The sequence below is a fragment of the Malus sylvestris genome, chromosome 12 (assembly GCF_916048215.2).
Source record: "Malus sylvestris chromosome 12, drMalSylv7.2, whole genome shotgun sequence".
NCBI classification, from domain to species: domain Eukaryota; kingdom Viridiplantae; phylum Streptophyta; class Magnoliopsida; order Rosales; family Rosaceae; genus Malus; species Malus sylvestris.
Window position 1 is genome coordinate 6,653,117 of NC_062271.1, and position 21,463 is coordinate 6,674,579.

Consider the following 21,463-nt stretch of genomic DNA (forward strand, 5'->3'; position numbering starts at 1 on the left):
CTATTTGAGTGGTATACTGGTATACAATTTATTGTTCTAAATTCACAATCTTACACTCACAGATTTCGCCGCTCAACCTATACTTGGTAATCAGTTCGAAGTTGGACTATTTTAACCCTTTCAGTTTTTAGACTCTATAGTGTTATATCCAATGTTTTATTTTGATTCTACATTCATTTTGATTTTACTTTTGACTTTCATTCCACGTTCATTTTGATTGAGTTGTTTTAAGGACTTTGCGGAAGGACTCCCTTTGGAATTGCCGAATACTGTTGTTTGTCAGGTGGATGCCTTGGAAGCAGAGTTAATTGCTACTAAAAAGGTGTAGAAGCTTAGCTAGACCGTAACTATCATGAAGAAGTAAATAACTATAAAAGTAGTTTCATTATGGTCTATAGTCATCTGCCACACCTTTGCATGACTCTTATGATCGTATCTACCTTTGAAATTGAATTTGGGATTTGATTATTTCAATTAGTTTCTCTGGTTTATATTTCAAGGTCAGCCGGTTTTGTATTTAGCATCAATTAATTGTTTTTTTCTTGGTGAGTACCTAAATGTTTACACTTTCAATTTAACAGAAAATGATAAATTGAGACAAACTTGGAACCTAATAAATCAATATTAGCAAACCAATAAACTTATTTCGTGACTATCACAATATAGTTTCAATATTCTACTTTTTGCTTACAATTATGTTCTCTCTAGGACGTTAAGGTACATTTTTGGTTTTTAAGTTTCACCGCCAAATACCAATTGTTTGATTGTGTTTTCTAACCTCTCTATTCTCAATAATGTTAATGTTTTGTGATACCAGCCAGCTTGTGGTAAGCCTTTCTTTTTTTTATTGCTTTCATTTGTTTATATGTGAATCAATAACTTTGTTTACAAATAATGAATGTTGCAATTGATGATAAATTGATTCCTTGTTTAAAAACTTGAACTCTAGATATGTGCAAAATATCCATAACTTGAACTCAACCTATGGACCTCAAATCTCGGTGCGTCTTCCATCATTTCTCCAATCTCACTATATTTGGAACTATTACACTTGCAATCATATTAATTCTTTAGAAACAATATTTATATTTCTCTGTAACCTGTTAATTTTGAAATATATTATCGTTTCCTTGTTGGTACATGAAAATGAAAATATAAAAATACAACCGGTTTAAGAAGCTAATCTCTTTTTACGTTCTTGGTTGTCTACAATAATTTTTAGTTATGTGAACCAGAAATCATGTATGATTTAACTTGCAAAGTTTCTCTTATCACCCCTCTGGATAGTTTCGTGAACGAAAATAAGCATGTCTCTGTTTGTCTTTGAGTTTTACTTTGATTGAAAGTCGGAACAATATCAACACAAGCAAAAAAATCCCTTTCTCTACAAAAAAAGCAGTTGTCACTGGTAATCCAAGCAAGATGAAAAAAAATATGATTAAAGTAAATAATAAACCTTATATAATTTCTTTCTAATCTTCGAATAATTATTGTTGTGTAATCATGATAGCACGACTGGTGCGGCTTGAATGAATCTGTACCAGGGCATTATGGTGGCTCTGCAGCTCACAAAATTGTATGTTCTTATTTTATTCTTAGGTTAGAGCATGCATATATTATCAGTTGCTAGATGTCATGATCAATCCTTATATTCTAATGTGAAGTAAAAAAGGAAGGAACACTCTATAACTCTAATCAGATGTCTACTGAAAAGAAAAACAAATCACATTACAGACCAATATGTGTTAAAATTGTGGTGAAATAAAAAGATGAATACAAGTTACAACGGTTTTGATAGAGATGACCCATGACAACAAAATGGTCAGGCGGAGTCATTTAATGGTTGTCAAGGTTAGTGAATAAGAGTATATCCTGTATCTGGCAAAAACACTAAGATCCGATACACTATCAATCTCATATGACAGGAGAAATAAAAGCTTTAGAAGGCTCTCCTTTTTTTTTTTAGTAAAACTAATGAAAATGTCTCGAAAACTTTGAGTTTTAATGATAAGGACAAAATAAAGAGTAAAGTAAATAACACCAGGATTGACTTTTTAGTGTAAAAATGTGATTTTTCGTTAAAGTGAACAGTACCGAGATATTTTCGTTAAAATCCCCTTTTTTTTCTTCAATTTGTTTTTCAATTCAATTGTCAATGCTATTTGCTTTTTACTAACGTATGTTTTTTGTTTTTAATAGTATACGAACATAAAAAAGCCTCCAAACCTCCAAAGAAACCAGCAAGATTCTTTAAAAAAAATCACAAGAGAGAAACTCTGCAGGTTTTGAAAATCGCTGTGAGCAGAGTCACTGAGCTGCTCAGGTTCCTTTCCTCCTTCAACAAAGCATCCAGGTATTTTTTTTCCACATTTTACGCTTCTCAGATTCAATGTTTGAGATTTCCAAATTTTCGAGCTTTCAATTTTGTGTGGGGTTGAGAATTTGGATTAATTCTATGATGTTTTAAATTATTCTTGATTGATTGGGTTTAGGGGGAGGGAGGGGAAGGAGCAGAGGGAAGCGGAAGAGAAGAGGCTGAAGATGGAGGAAGGAGAGTGGAGAGAAGAGAGAGAAACAGGCTGGGTCTTGCCTGGGGTTTTGTATGGAGTTTTGTTGGGGTTTTGTTTGAATTTGGCGAATTACCATTGATAGATAGCATAACTCCTACGCACATTTTTATTCATATTCCTTTTCTCTCATCTCTTATTAGTTTTTTTTTTCCTTTTTTGTACTCTCCTGGACTGTAACAAAGTGGTAAATTGCCAACGGATCCCCTCATGATCCTTTGTTGGATTTGGATTCTGGAAGGAAAAGTCTTTTGACACAGAACATTTGGTTTATGTTCATGAAAGCAACAATAACCAATTTGGCGATTATTGCTCCCTGCTTGTGTTCTTTGTGATTTTATTATTTAATAATATCATGCATCCATTCATATATATACTTATCCATTTATATACTTATCCACACTAATGACCGGAGCAATCTAGCGAAGATCACAAAAAGTGACCGTTTTCGCTACCTAGGATCTATCTTGCAAGAGAACGGAGACTTAGATGGAGATCTCAACCATAGAATACAAGCTGGATGGATGAAGTGTAAGAGTGCATCCGGCGTGTTGTGTGACCGTCGTAGGCCACTGAAGCTCAAGGGAAAATTTTATAGGACGACAATAAGGCCGCGATGTTGTATGACACAGAATGTTGGGTGGTGAAGCATCAACACGTACACAAAATGGGTGTAGCAGAGATGAGGATGTTTCGTGGGATGTATGGGCACACAAGAAAGGATAAGATTGAGAATGAGGATATCCGAGGTAAAGTAGGAGTAGCCAAAATTGAAGGAAATATGAGAGAGAATCGGTTCCGGTGGTCTGGACATGTGCAAAGAAGGCCTACTGACGCTCCTGTTCGAAAATGTGACTACGGGACAGATGTTCAGGGCCGAAGGGGTAGAGGAAGACCTAGGAAAACTTTGGAAGAGACCCTAGGAAAAGACTTGATCACTTGGATCTAACGAAGGACATGACACAAAACCGAGCGCAATGGCGTTCTATGATTCATATAGCCGACCCCACTTAGTGGGAAAAGGCTTTGTTGTTGTTATTGTTGTTGTTGTTGTATGCATCCATGATAAATTTTTTCTAGCCTCCCCCAACCTGATAGGATCAGACATGGTAGAAAAGGGGAATTGCAAGAAAAGTAATGCAAGAAATAGAAAAGGAAATCAAAGAAAATTCATATCTTCATTCATACCCCATTTAGATGAACATAGAAGTTTAAATACACAAAAATGATAGCTAGGGTTTAGTGGTCTTAGTGGGCTTAACATTAGCAATGGGCCTAATAAGTACTAGTAACCTATGGTGGCCCAAAGGATCCTAACACAACCCAATGCCAAACAAAGTTTTGTATATTTTTACAATGATGTAATCTGGAAGGTATCCTAAAATTCAACAATATTGCTTTTATTAATCGTTTGGTTGCTCTTAAATTGCAGCATTTGTGTTGAGTATTTTGGGGTTTTTTCCCCCCTTATTTGTTGTTGGAAACACAGTTCTACTCATGCTAATTTTGATGACAAGAAATTATGTTAAACTGCAGGACTAACTATATATATAACAAGACATAGTATACCATAATACATATGTGTACATGTAATTGAAGAGGACTGTATACATTATAATGAGTCTTTAGTGATTGCACAAATTCATGGTTTTTTCACCCTTTTCAGAAGCAGTTGATTCAGTTGGATACGATTCTGTTGAAGCTGAAAATCTTTGGATGACAGTTTTAGTTTTAAGATCATTGACCTCCATTTCTTATGCACGGTCAATAAGTATACAATGCGTGAAGGCAACCTAGCTGTTATTGCTCCTCCTTGCGACCTTATATTATCTGCACTCAAAATATGTTGTGCAGCATATTTTCTGTTTCATTTTGTCAACATATGCACTGTTGCACTGTTTATATTATCTGCACTCAACATATGCAGTATTTATATGCAGTGGAGTGGATTAGAATTACCTCATTTTGAAAAAAAATTTCAAAATTTAAAGTGTGGTTTTGCATTTTATTAGTTAGGTGGCAGCCAGGTTGGAGAGGTAGTGGGAGAAGAAATGTATTGCCACCGAAGAAAATTGTCTAGCTTTCTATAAATCACATATATGACAGATAAGAAGGTAATGATTTTTACACTTAAATTGTCTATTATAGTGTATCTCTCGATTCTCCTCCAATCTATTCAATCCAAAACCAAATTCAATTAAGATATTGTATGAAAGTATGGTTTATTTTATTCTCTTTTAAATTGGAAGAAATTTTTTTTTTTTTGGGTGAGTTCAAAGCAAAGAAAGTTTTTTGTCTATCTTATTTTCTTTTTATTAATTTTTCTTTTCTATGAATAATATTAGTAAGACCGCTTTGGTAAGCAAATTTCGATTATATAGGCATGGTTGCTTACAAGACAAAAGATATGTTCTTTGCTTTATGATTTCTAGGCTTTTAGATTAGAAATGTTAGCTTCTAGCACCATGACATATGGTCAAGTACAAGATTGGGGTAATGACACTTATAAAATCTGGGTTTGTAATAAGTAACTTTTTCTTCGTTCTATATCATAGCACTATGGATTCAAATTGCATTGGGTGTTGTTTCTGGTGTTGTACTCTCCATGGATATTTTGGAGGCGTTGCGTGATTTATTGCGTCTAGGTCGCCCTTGCTCATGGAGATCTTTGTGATGGTAAGCTATTAATATCTGAGATCTGTTTCTTTTTGTTTATTTCACATGTGTGGCTATTTATTGAAATTTGATATGCCAAGGACTGGAGTTGGTCACGGTTTTTAGGTTAAAATTGAATCATCCATGATTTTGAAAATATTGAATTCTGATCAAACCTATAAGGATGGATGCATAGGTTATACATGCACATTGTCACATTATTGTAGTTCTCAATTGATTTATGGAAGGTAGTCTTAACTCTTCGTCTATGTACCAATTTTCTTATGTTAGTGCTCAAGCAGAAATTACAGAGGACCTTATTCATTGGAGATTTGAAGAGTAAAACTTAGCAGTGCGGTACCGCTATAAGTGGTAATTACTAATCAGGTTTCTACTCTTTTTTCCACATACTTTGGTTCAAAATCAATATCATTTGAATGATGAAACATTAAGTTAGCATCTCAAGTGAACGATATTTACCACTTCCCTTTTAAATGAATTTTAAGATCAGTTGCAGTCTATGTTTGTTTAACAATGTTGTATCATTCATTATATAGTTTCACAAAGATCATGCATAATCCTTGGTGAACTTAGTTTGGTTTTCCTTTGTTTAGGGATAGAGTGAGCGAATCACAGTTCGACCAAGTCTTGAATGATGAATTGAGGCAGATCATTGAGGTCTCTCTGTCAAGTTAAATTTTCATTCTACTTTTTATTTGTAATGCTCATTTCTTCACTCATGAATTTGCATAAGATTAAGTAAATTTTCAATCTCACAACAACGCGCGGGCACTGTTGCTAGTGCTAACTATAAAACCGTCTCTAGTTTACTCTTTATAGGCTCTCCACCACTTTATATTTTTTGCACAATATTTTATCATGTTGACACGAGAATAGTGCCAAAAACATAAGGTAGCAGAGAGTTCATGGAGAGTCTCATTTTTTAGAGAATCTCCTTAGCATTTTCCTCCCTAATTGGAGGTCGCCTATTTGATCTAGTAAGGGGAGGTAAAGGTCACAAAGAAACGTTCTTGGAATCTCATTTTGTTGCCATAGCATTCGCATCCCACTCGCAAGAGAAATGAATAATTCATAATTGCACTGCTATTGTTTGTAACGAGTGTGTAAGTGACCCCTGCAAGTGTACTAAGAAGTGATGCATTCATTCTCTCATTTGGAGTTGGAGAGCATTCGAAGCATCAGATATTTAATCTAATATCTTATTTTCCTTATTTTTATTTTTGGGTAAATTACATAAAACTACCTTAACTATTGGGTCATTAACAGTTTCATACCTCGTCTTTAAAAAGTTTCAATGTTATACCTTATCTTCAAATTTGTTGCAATGTCATACCTTCCGTCAGTTGTCTGTCAATTCCTCTATTAAATGTTGACGTGGCTTGAGAAGCAAGTGCGGGGCTTTGGCCTTGGAGTTTGTGGGCAGATGTACCAGGAATTATTACTGAGCAGCGAGGTATTTATAGGGAAGTGAAGTATCTTCGGGAAGCTTATGAAGCTCAGAAACAAGCCAATGCTGCTGCGAAAGAAAAAATGACTCGTATGATGCATGAGGCAAATAAGAAAGAAGAAAAGATGAAAAAAGAGCAAGAAGAAAGCATACAAAGGCTTAGGGCAGAACAAGAGGAAAATTTGAGGTTAGCAAAGGTGCAAATGGCTGAGCAATTGAAAGCCATGTTGGCATATGTGGGCATCAACATTGGTTCATTTGGAGTGGGTGCTTTACAAAGTACTTCAACTCAGCAGCAAGGGTGTGGAAGCTCACACATTCAGATTTGAACGCTTTTTGAAGGTGGAAATGACAAGAATATGCAATTTGGACCTCCAGTTTCTAATGCTATGATGCATGAGGACTGCCAAAGTGAGAATATTGGTTAGTTGTCATCAAGCAGCCCTTGTAGATGTGTATTTTGTTTATATATTGCTGGTTTAACCATTAGAACGTTTGAATTGGGATACAAGCTTGGATATGTTATATTTTGTTGTATATAGAAAATCCATGGTATATCCAGCATAGGATAACATGTATTTTTTGTTTAACATTTGGATGGGTTGTATTGTTAGGTTGCATGAATCGGTCATAGCCAAGAACATGGGTTATGTAATATATTAGCTTCACTATTTTAGTGCTAATGTTGATTTATGTTTAGTTTGTAATGGATGATTTGTAAGTTCCTAAAATTTGGTGGAAATTAGGTCCTGTGAGCAAGCCTGATGATTTCTATATTTAAATAAAAATATCCAATTGTGCCACATTTTTACAATTGTGCTGGAGCTTTATTTATTTATTAAAATATAATAGAATGGCACAATTTTAAAGTTGTGGGGCCTTTTCTTTAACATTTATACAGCAATCTAAGCCGTTAAAATAGCAATTGTGTCCATCTTACATCATACATTCAATAGCCTTTATTGTGAGACACAAAAAGGGTTGTATTTGTGCTTAGCCTTTGGGCACAAAACAACATATTGTGTGCTATCAGCAATGGTGACGCCCATAGAGAGCACATATACAAATTTAGTTTCTGCACTGTTACTATTGGTCTATGAGCACAATTGTTGGTGCTTTTTGGCCTCAAAGGGCACATATAATTTATTGTGTGCAGTGGCCATTTTTGTTGTAGTGTAAATGATAGGGTTGAGATTGGGTTGGGTTTGGGTGAGTGTTTTTTCTTCATTTTAACCGGGCCGATCGGATTTGAAATCGAATTGAACATGGGTGAATTCGGATTGACCCACCCAATTTGTATTCCTATTGGGAAGCTTCCATGACTGAAGAAATAGCAGTTATCCAAGCTATCAATACTTGGACCCTTGTCCCACCTTCTCCCTCCAATAACATCATCAGTTGCAAATGGGTTTATGGTTAAATGTAAACTCGATGGCAGTCTGGACAGAAATAAAGCTCGACTTATTGCCAAAGACTTTCTTCAACAACATGACATTAATTATTATGAACCTTTTCTCCTTTTGCTTATTAATGGTAATTGTGTAAATGACTCAGTCGGATAATACTTAAGAGTTAGTTAGTTTGTTGAGGTAGTTGAGGTTTGTAGTTTATTTGTTAAGAGTGCTTGGTAATTACATGTGTAAATAAGTTGTATATAAACAACTATCTTGTAATCTTATTATTAAATTTTCAATGAAAGATACACTTTTCAATATGGTATCATCCGCCTCTGTCTAAAGAATGGATCCAATATCCACGTTTCCTTCCTTTTTCTCTTCGTCTTCGCTGTTAAGCTTCGTCACTAAGCTTCCTCTATCTTAAAGCTTTCTCATTTGCAAAACCTAATTCTTTATGCAGATTTCAATGGCGACTTCAGCTTCTCCGTCTTTTGACACAGGTTCTCAAATTCATACTACTATGATCCCAATCCAAGCCCTAATTAATCTCTCTGATACTTCTCCTATTTCTTCAATTACAATCCAAAACAATGGATCTATGGTGCTAATTAAGCTGCCAGGGGTGAATACTCTTGACAAACGATAATACAAGCAGTTTGCTCGATAAATTTTAAACAAGCTCAATCTATCATTATGTTAGATATTCGGCTTTGCCCGATAAGTTAACACCATTTGATCTTATTTGCAAATACTTTTAAAATAGTTGAAAGTTTTTTTGGTGAAAATATTTGGTACCAATTATTAGCAAAAATGTAAGTGAATCTTGAAAAAACACTTCACATGCTTTTGAAACCCAAAATATTTGGCCTAAAAATGCTTTCAAACATTTTAAAAGTACTTTCAAAAGAGACATTTAGGGCTAGTTTGGTATTGGTGTGCTTTGAAAAAAAAAACTGCTTCTGCTATGCTGTGAGAATAAGCTCATTTTTACTGCTTCACGTTTTCAGCTTTTTTCCACCCAAAATTGTGAAAATAAGTTGTTTTTAAGTGTTTAACAAATATCTTTTTTAGCTCAGCTTGTTTTTTTATATCTATTTTTTATAAAAGCAAACCAGTACTTACCAACTATTAAATACAAGAGCCAGGAGGGGCAAAATGGTCAGTGCAAGTAATGATAATCTGGTGTGACAAGGTGCAGATGGCTAAACTTTCATTTCCTTCCATTTGTATTTACTCTGAGGTTGTCTTTGTTCCTCTGTTCGTAGTGAGAACTGAGTAGAAATCGCCCACTTCTTATTTTCCCCTCGAAGGTAATTTACATTTTCTGATGAGGTCCTGTTTTCTGATTGGTCACTCATGGAATCAAATCCTCCTCGATCTTTTTTTTTTTACAAAGTTAGGGTTTCGGCTTGTTGATTAGTTTGTTTTTTTATTGATGATTGGATCGTCGTCTTCGGCGTTAGAATTTTCTCTAATTTTGGTGACAATTTTCACGAGATATTTGGGCTTTTGGTGAATTTGAGTTTAATTGCATCTGTATCGATGGGGTTTGAAAGAACTAAAATTTGGGATTTATTTGTGCAAGTTTTGATGTTACGGGGTTGAATTTTTTTTTTCTTTCTCCAAATGCTTAGTATGCTAATGTGGATGAATTTTGTTAAGAAATGAAAAATGTGATTAGCAGTAGTGATAAATTTGTAAGATTCGAACCCAGTAAAGCTTAAATTTTGATTACCGATAGCGGAAAATGAAATGTAGTTTCTTCTTTCTCTTCCGTTGTGTACGCTGAAAGATCGCCTATCAGAAAAAGGGCAAACGGGGGGTGAGTGCTGATATCTGTGTCGCTTGCAGGTTCTGTTTGTACCAGTTTAGTAGACAGTCATGGACTCCTTGGACCCGGCAGAGCGTAGGTATTTGGAGGATGAGGATACTCCTCTGATGAAGACACTTAAGGGTGCGACAAATGGATTTGTAACTGGAACTATCTTTGGGACCATAGTTGCTACTTGGTATGATGTGCCTCGTGTTGAGAGAAATGTCGCTCTTCCTGGGCTGATAAGGACCCTGAGGATGATGGGAAACTACGGGGTTACATTTGCTGCAATTGGGGGAGTGTACATTGGCGTTGAACAGCTTGTGCAAAATTATCGGATGAAGAGAGACTTTATCAATGGAGCTGTCGGTGGTTTTGTTGCTGGGTCTACTATTCTAGGTTACAGAGGTGAGGGTTTCTTGTAATCCTTGATTTCTTACTTGAACTTTGTATTCCTTCTATCATGAGTGGTAATCTGTAGTAACATGATCTTATAATGTTTGGTATTTCTACAAACCAAATTGGATTTTAGTTTCCAAAAAAGGGTTTAGTTTTTACGGGATAGATTTCTTGTCAGTGTTCATTAAGAAAGTAGGTATCACCTTATGACTTATGAGGTTTTCTTTCGTTGAATAATTTCATTAGTTAAAAATGGTAATGGTAATATGTGTTTCGGTTGTGTATGTGTGTTTTGGTGTACGGTAGATGTATGGAATATGGATAGATATTTAAAAATGGTAATGGTAATATGTGTTTTGGTTGTGTATAGTTTTTGAACTAATGTTCAGAGAGAGAGTGAGTAACTAGATTGTCAAGCTTTAGGATTGTCCAAGGAAAGAAACCTTTTTGAAATGAGTTTTCACCTTCACGTGAACCTAATTAGTTGGCCTACAATTAGTACATTTCTTCTTATCCTTAAATTTTTCATCCTTAATAAATAAAATCTGACTTTAGGATAACAGCACCTTTGATTACACAAATGGTAATAGATTGAAGTGCATTGAATGGCTAAGTTTAGCTATGCTAATAAGCTTTGAACTTGGTGTCCCAATGAACAATGATACTCTCTTCGTCTCTCGTATGCCAGAGCTAGTTTGAGACCTCATGTGCAAAGTTTTATGTTGATTAGTATATGAATTTAAGAGGCTGTTGATCCTGTCCCTAAAGTTTGAAGAGAATACGTCACTTTATGTTCTAATTAGAAGCAGAGTAAGTACTTGGGAATTTGCAATCCACCAAGATGGATCTATGAACAAAGCATCCCCGTGTCTGAAAACCACACTATAAGTGTTTCTCATATACTTTCAGCACATACAGAAATGCATAATTGACACGTAGTTCTCCATGCACATGACCAAACTTGCACTTGATTTTCTAATCCTTGTTTACTGCGATTGTGTGCGTGCTTCCCAATTATTTTTTCCACTCAATGGCCGCTGCAAGCATTATTGTTTTGATTTGTATACGTATTGATTAGTGATTCAGTATTATTATTTCACGGGGGAAATAAATTGGGACTTTGGACTCTCCATTCCTAGTTGATATTTTTGCTAGCGGGTACTTGTTCTCAATTACATTAATCATTTGCTGTCAGGAAAGAGCATTTCAACTGCAATTTCTGCTGGAGCAGCCCTGGCAGTCACTTCGTCGCTCATTGATGCTGGGGGCCAGACCACGAGAATTGATAATGGCAAGGAGTACTATCCTTACACCACCAAGAAAAGATCCACATCCGATTCATAAACTTAACTGATGAAAAGGTGAACACTTGTTTCTTGAATTGGCTGTATTTCCGGAGATGCAATCATACTCTCAGTTCGCTTTCTCTGATGTCCAAATTTATGTTTTTGACCTTGAATGGATGTCTTGAATAAGTTTTCTATTTCGTGCTGTTGAAATGTTACGAAAATATATATCATTTTGTACACGAGTTTTTCAATATTTAGACTGGTTTTTATTCCGGTTCTTGCGAGTTAGTAAAAATCGCAACGAGAATATAACATGTTTACACTATGATTCCTAGCTTTTAGTGAATATCTCAACGCTTCATTCAAATTTCGTTCCTTTCGTTCCGAGCTCGTGTTTAAATAAACACATCATATCATTTTACTAAACCCCTTTTAATTTTCCGAACAAGTGTTTACTTGTGTGTGCAAAAGAGTCGCTTTTGTAATTGCAATGCATTATAGAATGTGAGATATCGGTTCATATCCTTTGACTTTGAAAAAATGCTTCTATAAGTCTTTCCGGAAGAGTATATTGTCGTGGCAAAACCACCAGGTGGTTGCCTTTTTGAAAGAAAAAAAAAAATCAGACGCTTGCAACATACTGTGATCAAAACCTAATACTCATTAAATAGGACAACCGCAAGGTCATGTAACATGTACTATTAGCTTCTCAAAAGAGTGCGAATGCAATGTCATTACATTCTCGAATGTTGTTTAAACGTACAAAATTAACCGCAATGTCATTACATTTTAATACAAGTTAGCTTTGTCCAGTGGCAGATCCAGGATTTTAATATCGGATGGTCCTAATATAAAGCTAAAAAAATTAGATGAAAATAACATTGAAACATTAAACGATCAACTACAACTTTTTATTCTTAATCTTAATATAAACAACAATTTGATGCAACCCTTTTTTTAGCAAGATCACTAATCCCTTACAATTGAGAAAAGTCACTTATTAAATGCATTGAATGAATATAAATATCAAGTTAATCTTAAAATGTATGGGTATGTGAAGGCTGAAGTAGAGATCGGAGAAGAGATGGTGGCCTTCCGTTGGGTGGGGTGGGAATATTAGGGAACGGGGATTAGGGACTAGGGAGTTAATTTGGGTGGAGTGGAATTGTTTGAAAGTCGAACCCTTTTTGTTTTTTTTTTGTTTGTTTTAATAAAAAATGGTGAGGCTCTCAGCCTCCCGCGTGACCTAGGATGGTGTTCTCAAACAATACATCAATACTCACTGTTTTACTTAAAGCTCCACGTGACATCGTGACCTAGGATAGTAGGATGCCGTTTAAAAAGTAAATAGTCTTATTCTTCTCTTCTTCTGGTTTGGCAGAAAGCCAGAATATTTGTGCAGCTACTGCTCTTCCCCTCCACCACTGCCTAGACTTGTGGTCCTTGGAAGTCCTCACAGCCAATTATCTGAGCTTTTGGGTGGTCCCGGGACCACCCAGGTCCCTTAATAGATCCGCCCCTGGCTTTGTCATTGTACGTGGAGCTCACTTGTATTATCTAGTACTTCAATAGTATGATCAGTTTTATATGTCTAAACAACATTACTCGATTGGTGCTAAGCTTTGTTGAGTTGTAAAATTAATTGAAAGGCGTGAGGAGACAAAGGAAGAAATGGTCCGAATGCTCTTACTCATGGAGACTCAAATGGAAAAGGAAGATGCAGCATACCTTTTAGAGCAAGAAATGTTCGAGTTTGAGGGAATGAAGGAGGACCTCAACAAATATACTCCAAGGAGGAAGAATTCTTCCCTTATAACTTATAAGTAAGCAAAAATTATAAGACCCCATGCCACAAGGAATGTTTTTTATTCATCTAATGATCAAAATAATGATCCACCCAGACCAAGTCCACCACCAAGTCAACCAAATCCCTATGAATGTATTAGTAATTGTTGTAATTTTTATTTGCTAATGTCTATTGTTTTAATTTTTTTTATATAGTATTTGACACACCCCGACCTAGATCAAGGCATGCTGGCCGTCACGTCAGAGTGACGTAGCCATGTGTACAGTGCGGAAGCGATAATGATAAGAATTACATGGATAATTGAAAACCAAATTACTAGAGTGCACTACTAAACAGAAAGTGATAGGAGTTAGTTAAAACAGTAAACACTCATAATCAGAGCATAAAGTCTAGGTGCAATCCAGTATGACAAGTACTAGTTATACAGTACCAGGAATGTCCTACTATTAATTAAATGAGTCAGAACAGCCGACGCCCTCGAGCCACCAACAACAAGCTTACTTAAAATCTGGAGGGGCGCAAAACAGAAAACGTGAGTGGGCCAAAACAAATGTTTTACAAAACCATTTCATTTACCAACATAACTAACCCCTCGCTGTAAAACATGTATAATTTCCCAAAATCAAGATATAAGCATATATATATATATATATATATATATATATACATATCTGAAATCATATCAAGTCGGTTCATGCTTCACATAATCATATTCATATGTATGTCATGCCAAAATATAACAAAGTAAACAATCCAGGTAAAAATAATTTCATAGAAATATGATATGTTAGCCAGAATTTCTGTGGTAGTCTGTACGGCTGAATTCATAGCTCAAACTCAATCTAGCCGGAGTCACTATTATGACCTATACGGCAATATACTGCACATAAGTCGGAACCACTGAAAAGGGGTCTGTACGACAAGATTTGGTGAAATATAATTATGCTCAATTCTATTCTCTCATAATAGCTGGGTGATAATTCGGTAGTCACCTATGAGTCGGAACCATAAATAAGGTCTGTACAACAAGACTATGCACTTAAGTTGGATCCAATATGAGCATATAGTGCGGGAGGTGATGTAAATAAACAAGCATGTACTTCATATCTCTGGCTAATTCATAATCACCCTAGGTGCAGTTTTATGAGCTCAACATTACTCAATCACATATCACATTATCGATGATTCACATAACCAAACATAACTTACATGTGCCTCCACAGCACCACATTTATATATATATGCAATCATGAAATGCATATTCAAAATATAAAAGCATTTGGCATATTATTTCAAAGCATACTTTTCTTAAAATGCAATTCTGGGAAATATATCAAGTATATAAATATATACTGAAAACAAAAACCCACTCACTGATATGTTGACGGGTCGTAACCCCTGAGTCACCCCTGGATACGCTCGTCCTCGGGATAAGTCTCACCTATATGCGAATTAACTATAAAAACGTTATTTGAAAGCTCATAGACAAAACTAGCTAATAACTTCTCATACATTGCTCAAAATGGGTATATGAATATACCACAGTGATCTACACAACCTCAGGATCATCCCCATATTTTTAGAAATAGTTTTGGACCTCCCACGCACCGCCATGCGCCGGCGGGTGCACGGCAAGACACGCTACCACGCGCAGGGAATCCTGACAGATTCCCTAACTGCCGTTAGGAATATTCCTCGGAATATTCCGTTAAAACCCAACGGAAACCGTCCAAACTAACTGACACTGTGAGAATATTCCGTCAAACTTGACGGAATATTCTTCCATCTCCTACCTCCAGCTCCGGCAACTGTCGCCGGCGCCGGAAACTGGGCAATTTTTCAAACTCCTTAATCTCGCTCATTTCTTCACCATTTTTCATGCAATTTATACCAAAATGAAGCTAGGGACATCTACAATCATGTTATACCATTTCAAAGCACAGCAATACCAAACCAACCCTAAGTTTGGCTGGAGTCTTTCTACAAAGTGCGTCCGCCACCGCATTTGCACGACCAGAGTGATACTCAATCGTGCAATCATAGTCACTAAGTAACTTAATCCACTTCCGCTGTCGAAGATTAAGATCTCTCTGAGTAAACAAATACTGAAGACTCTTATGATCTGTAAAGATTTTACATTTCTCACCATAAAGATAATGTCTCCAAATCTTCAAAGCAAAGATGATAGTTGCTAACTCCAAATCATGTGTAGGGTAATTCTTCTCATGAGGTTTCAACTGTCTCGAAGCATAAGCAATTACCCTACCATGTTGCATCAATACACAACCCAAACCATTCAGAGAAGCATCACTATAAACCTCATAATTACCCATATCATCTGGAAGTGTTAGAACATGTGCATGAGTGAGATAGTACTTCAACTGCTGAAAACTTTGCTCACATTTATTATCCCACTCAAACTTAACATCATTTCGAGTCAACCTCGTCAATGGCAAAGCAATTACTGAAAAATCCTTAACGAACCGTCTATAATAGCCTGCTAAGCCAAGAAAACTTCGTACCTCTGTGACGGTTCGAGGTCGCTCGAATTCTCCACAGCTGCCACTTTCTGAGAATCCACTTGAATGCCTTGAGCAGAAATGAAATGTCCCAAAAATGCCACTTGATTCAACCGGAATTCACATTTGCTAAACTTAGCATATAGTTGGTGTTCCCTCAAACTGCTCAACACCAACTTCAGATGTCTAGCATGCTCAGCCTTAGACTTAGAGTATACCAGAATATTGTCAATGAAGACAATAACAAACATGTCCAAATATGGCTGGAATACTCGATTCATCAAATCCATAAAAGCTGCTGGTGCATTAGTTAACCCGAATGACATCACAAGAAACTCATAATGACCATATCGAGTCTTGAATGCAGTTTTAGGGACATCCTCATTTTTAATCTTCAACTGGTAGTAACCTAACCTCAAGTCAATCTTAGAAAATACACAGGCACCTTTAAGTTGATCAAATAAATCATCTATACAAGGCAATGGATAACGATTCTTAATATTTACCCAATTTAATTGCCTGTAATCAATGCACAGCCTCAAAGTTCCATCTTTCTTCCTCACAAATAAAACTGGAGCTCCCCAAGGTGAAGTACTAGGCTAAATAAAACCTTTATCCACTAACTCTTGCAACTGCACTTTCAATTCTCTTAATTCAGCAGGAGCCATTCTGTAAGGAGTCAAAGATATAGGATTCGTACCTGGAAGTAGATCAATTACAAACTCCACCTCTCTATCTGGCAGTAATCCAGGCAAATCCTCAGGAAATACATCTGGAAAATACTGACCACACGAACATCCTCCACACTACTAGGTGCATCATCATTCAACACCACATGAGCCAAATATCCCTGACAACCTTTTGACAACAATCTCTTTGCTTTCATGGCTGAAATAATACCATGCCTCACCCCACTAGGCTCTCCTACAAACGTAACTTCAGGTAATCCAGGACCATGAAATGTGACTGTCTTTCCATAACAATCTATCTTAGCACGATTATAGTGCAACCAATCAGTGCCCAAAATCACATCAAAATCCATAATATCCAACGGCATAAGATTAGCTGGCATAATTACGTCCTCTACTACCACTGGACATCCTGGATATACACGATCCACAAAACAGCTATCCCCTCTAGGCATAGAAAACTCTAAATCATATCCTAGAAGTGTAGGATGGGGTTGTGTCACTTGAGCAAATGTATGAGAAATAACAGAATGTGTAGCACCACAATCAATCAATACTCTAGCAAAGTGACCAAGAATATTTACCTATGATTAAATCTGGATTATTCTAGGCATCTTACAGTGACATGTTATGGATACGCCCTTGACTCTGCTGTCGTCCACCGCGACATCTGTTGGCGTGAATACCACGTCCCTGCCTCTGCTGACCTAACTGCCTCAAAGATCCTACACTACTAGCAGCAATCTCTCCCTACTGGGGCTATCCCCCTTGGTACCACTGAGATCCACCAGCTGAATGTGGCTGATAAGACATAGATCATCCCTGATACTGAGGATACCTATTCTGATACTGAGGATCCTGAGAGTACTGTTGTTGTCCTGAGGTGTAGGGAGCGGTGTCGCCCTGGTAGTGGTAGGCACATCCTCGTCCAATCTGAGTATAACCACCAGAACCTGAAGCGTGTTAGGTAGGTGCAGGTGGTGAGAAGGAAGGCTGCTGGGGTCTTTGCTAACTCTGAGGGCATTGGGCAGCCCTATGACCCATATGTCCACAAGTAAAACATTCATTGCTACCTCTCATTCACTCCCCAAAATGCCGATTATTACACCTGCGGCATAAGGGAGCACCAGATCCACCTGTACCACCAAAATCTCTCTGTCTCTGGAACCTTAGACCTCCAGTGAATCTACCACCTCTCCTCTACATATTAGTACTCAATCCCCCTCTAGAAGAGCTGGAACTGCCACCACTCCTCTTAAAGTTCTGAGTCTTGCGGGGTCCCTGAAATGCTTGCCCTTTTCCTTTGTCATCTCGTCTCTGGCCCCCATTTTTTCCTTCATCATCTTCACTTTCACTAGGCACGTTCTCTGAGGCCTCAATCCTCAGTAGAATCTCATAAAACTCCTGGTAAGAGGCATAATGAGTCAATGTCACTATGGAATGCCATTTCTTCTTAGTACCCAAACTGAAACGGCGAAGCATCTCTACCGGATTAGCAGCAACCTCCGGATCATATCTCGACAGATTAGTAAACATCCTGTAATACTCATTAGCAAATATCTTTCCTTGCATGAGATGAGTAAACTCATGTTTCTTAAGATCGATATACGTAGGAGGAATGAACCTTTTCCAAAACCGCTCTTTAAACACCCTCCAGTCCGCAATCTCTTCTGGGGTCATCTGGTAAGACTCATGTCTCCACCAGGATGCAGGCTGTTCTCCCAAAAACTAGGTAGTCGTCTCGACCCACCTATCAGGAGAAAGATTCCCATGACTCTGCATCACCTGAAAGGTCTTCTCCACATGATTAAGCCATTTTTTTGCCCCCTCATGACCTTCATTTCCTATGAAGTGAGTCAACTTCAAATTATGAATTGTCTCAAGAGGTGTCCTCTGAGGAGTATGGAATGATGTCTGAATGGCAGAAACTATAGCTTCCCCTAATTGAGCAATATCAGGGAAACTAGATTCAGCTGGTTGACGGGGCTCTCTACGAGGCGGCATAGTTCTGACATAAGACATCACAAGGATTAGAACATTCAAGAATTCTACAGGACTGCTAAACCTAGGCTCTGATACCAAACTGAAATACCCCGACCTAGATCAAGGCATGCTGGCCATCACGTGAGAGTGATGTAGCCATGTGCACAGTGCAGAAGCGATGATGATAAGAATTACACGAATAATTGAAAACAAAATTACTAGAGTGCACTACTAAACAGAAAGTGATAGGAGTTAGTTAAAACAGTAAACACTCCTAATCAGAGCATAAAGTCTAGGTGCAGTCCAGTAGGACAAGTAGTAGTTATACAATACCAGGAATGTCCTACTATTAATTAAATAAGTCAGAACAGCCGACGTCTTCAAGCCACCAACAGCAAGCTTACTTAAAACCTGGAGGGGCGCAAAACAGAAAACGTGAGTGGGCAAAAACAATGTTTTACAAAACCATTTCATTTACCAACATAACTAAGCCCTCGCTGTAAAACATGTATAATTTCCTAGAATCAAGATATAAGCATATACATATATATATCTGAAATCATATCAAGTCAATTCATGCTTCACATAATCATATTCATATGTATGTCATGCCAAAATATAACAAAGTAAACAATCCAGGTAAGAATAATTTCATAGAAATATGATATGTTAGCTGAAACTCCTGTGGTAATTTGTACGACTGAATTCATAGCTCAAACTCAATCTAGCCGGAGTCACTACTATGACCTATACGGCAATATACTGCACATAAGTCGGAACCACTGAAAAGGGGTCTGTACGACAAGATTTGGTGAAATATAATTATGCTTAATTCTACTCTCTCATAATAGCCGGGTGATAATTCGTTAGTCACCTACGAGTCGAAACCATAAATAAGGTTTGTACGACAAGACTGTGAACTTAAGTTGGATCCAATATGAGCATATAGTGCGGGAGGTGACGTAAATAAACAGACATGTACTTCATATCTCTGGCTAATTCATAATCACCCTAGGTGCAGTTTTATGAGCTTAACATTACTCAATCACATATCACATCATCGATGATTCACATAACCAAACATAACTTACCTGTGCCTCCACAGCACCACATTTATATATATATATATATATGCAACCATGAAATGCATATTCAAAATATAAAAGCATTTGGCATATTATTTCAAAGCATACTTTCCTTAAAATGCAATTCTGGGAAATATATCAAGTATATAAATATATACTGAAAAAAAAGCCCACTCACTGATATGTCGACGGGTCATAACCCCTGAGTCACCCCTAGATACGCTCATCCTCCGGATAAGTCTCACCTATATGCGAATTAACTATAAAAACGTTATTTTAAAGCACATAGACAAAACTAGCTAATAACTTCTCATACATTGCTCAAAATGGGTATATGAATATATCATAGTGATCTACACAACCTCAGGATCATCCCCATATTTTTAGAAATAGTTTTGGACCTCCCACGCACCGCCATGCGCCGGCGGGTGCACGGCAAGACGCGCCACCACGCGCAAGGAACAGATTCCCTAACTGCCGTTAGGAATATTCCTCGAAATATTCCGTTAAAACCCAACGAAAATCGTCTAAAATTATTTAATGTCATAAGAATATTCCGTCAGACTTGACGGAATATTCTTCCATCTCCTACCTCCAGCTCCGGCAACCGTCGCCAGCGCCGGAAACTGGGCAATTTTTCAAACTCCTTAATCTCGCTCATTTCTTCACCATTTTTCATGCAATTTATACCAAAATGAAGCTAGGGACATCTACAATCATGTTATACCATTTTAAAGCTCTAAAGGTCACGAGATCTCACTGGAGAACTCCAAGAAAAACCGGCCAAACTTCGTCCACACGATCCCGACGTCTAAAACCTTCAAACGAAGCACTCCGAGCTTCCTTGGGACTTCACTAAGCTTCCTACAAGCTTGAAATTTCCAAAAACACGAGATTTAACGTTTGCATGAACAGTACCCCAAATCGGGGTTATGGTTTCAACATGAAAACGAAGTTGTCCTTACCTAAAAATGGTCTAGATGTGTTCCTGAGCTTGCAAGGAACACGATGGTACCTTCAACATCCTCGATCCGTCACGATTCAACGAGTTTTGGTGTTGTCCGTACACAATGCCGAGAGGGAGAGAGAGGGTGAAACCGAGAGAAAGGAGAGAGAGAGCACGGGAGAGTGAGAGGGAGAAAGGTATGGATGTGTGTGGTCCAAAATGCACACCAATCACAATTCTTTAATCTTTTAGTTCTAATTGGGTCCAATTAGTTAGGAATAGAACCAATTGACCCAATTTCTTAATCCAAAACACAAACACACATCCAACGCTCAAGGGTAAATCCGTCTTTTCACAACCACAATAATTAATCCTCGGGACGGGCTGTGACAGTATTTCAATTATTATTTGTATTAGTAATTGTTGTATGATTGAATTATGAATTTGTGTTTAAGAATGAGGTAAGTTACCAAGTTGTGTGATTTTTTATTATTTATCGAAATTAAAGAAATGTTCATAAAAAACAATTAGAATAATTTACCTAAACTTTATTTTTTTAAAAGCTACCGGAAAAAAAAAATTAGAATAATTATTTAATAATCTCAACTAAAATTTTAAGTCATACCATTAGAGTGGAAAAGCAGTTTTTAGGTTATGACCTAAAAAATTTTGGATTAAATTTTTAAATTTTATCCCCAACCATTGGAGTTGGTCTAAGAGGAGAAAAATTGTTTGAATCCGAGATACATTGGGTTGAAAAGAACGACTGTAATTAACAATTCATCACTTACAAACGGTTTTCTTTTGTCAATTTTGCCATCTTCCTGGGAATGAGAGTGAAATTAA

The 21,463-nt window shown here is 37.0% G+C and overlaps 1 protein-coding gene and 1 long non-coding RNA gene across 5 annotated transcripts; both read left to right on the forward strand.

Annotated features, from left to right (window-relative positions):
- Window positions 1-2,151: 2,151 nt before the first annotated feature.
- On the forward strand, window positions 2,152-7,493 carry LOC126593022 (uncharacterized). Of its 4 annotated transcripts, XR_007612854.1 has the most exons (3): window positions 2,160-2,353; window positions 4,580-4,681; window positions 5,123-7,493. It is a non-coding gene; the product is annotated as an uncharacterized LOC126593022 (long non-coding RNA). The 4 variants fall into 4 exon arrangements; XR_007612852.1 differs by having other exon boundaries at window positions 2,152-2,353; window positions 4,234-7,493; XR_007612851.1 differs by having other exon boundaries at window positions 2,152-2,353; window positions 4,580-7,493.
- A 1,745-nt stretch (window positions 7,494-9,238) lies between these two features.
- LOC126593020 (outer envelope pore protein 16-3, chloroplastic/mitochondrial-like) lies at window positions 9,239-11,857 on the forward strand. Its single transcript, XM_050258868.1, has 3 exons — window positions 9,239-9,397; window positions 9,939-10,308; window positions 11,495-11,857. Exons 2-3 carry the CDS (start codon window positions 9,969-9,971, stop codon window positions 11,641-11,643), a joined length of 489 nt encoding a protein of 162 aa, XP_050114825.1. The 5' UTR covers window positions 9,239-9,397; window positions 9,939-9,968; the 3' UTR covers window positions 11,644-11,857.
- The last annotated feature ends 9,606 nt before the right edge of the window (window positions 11,858-21,463 follow it).

Excerpts from the sequence above, each read along its gene's own strand:
- LOC126593020 (XM_050258868.1), top strand. The coding sequence starts at position 9,969 with ATGGACTCCTTGGACCCGGCAGAGCGTAGGTATTTGGAGGATGAGGAT. Across the intron at positions 10,309-11,494 it reads TACTATTCTAGGTTACAGAG|GAAAGAGCATTTCAACTGCA; the intron begins GTGAGGGTTTCT and ends ATTTGCTGTCAG.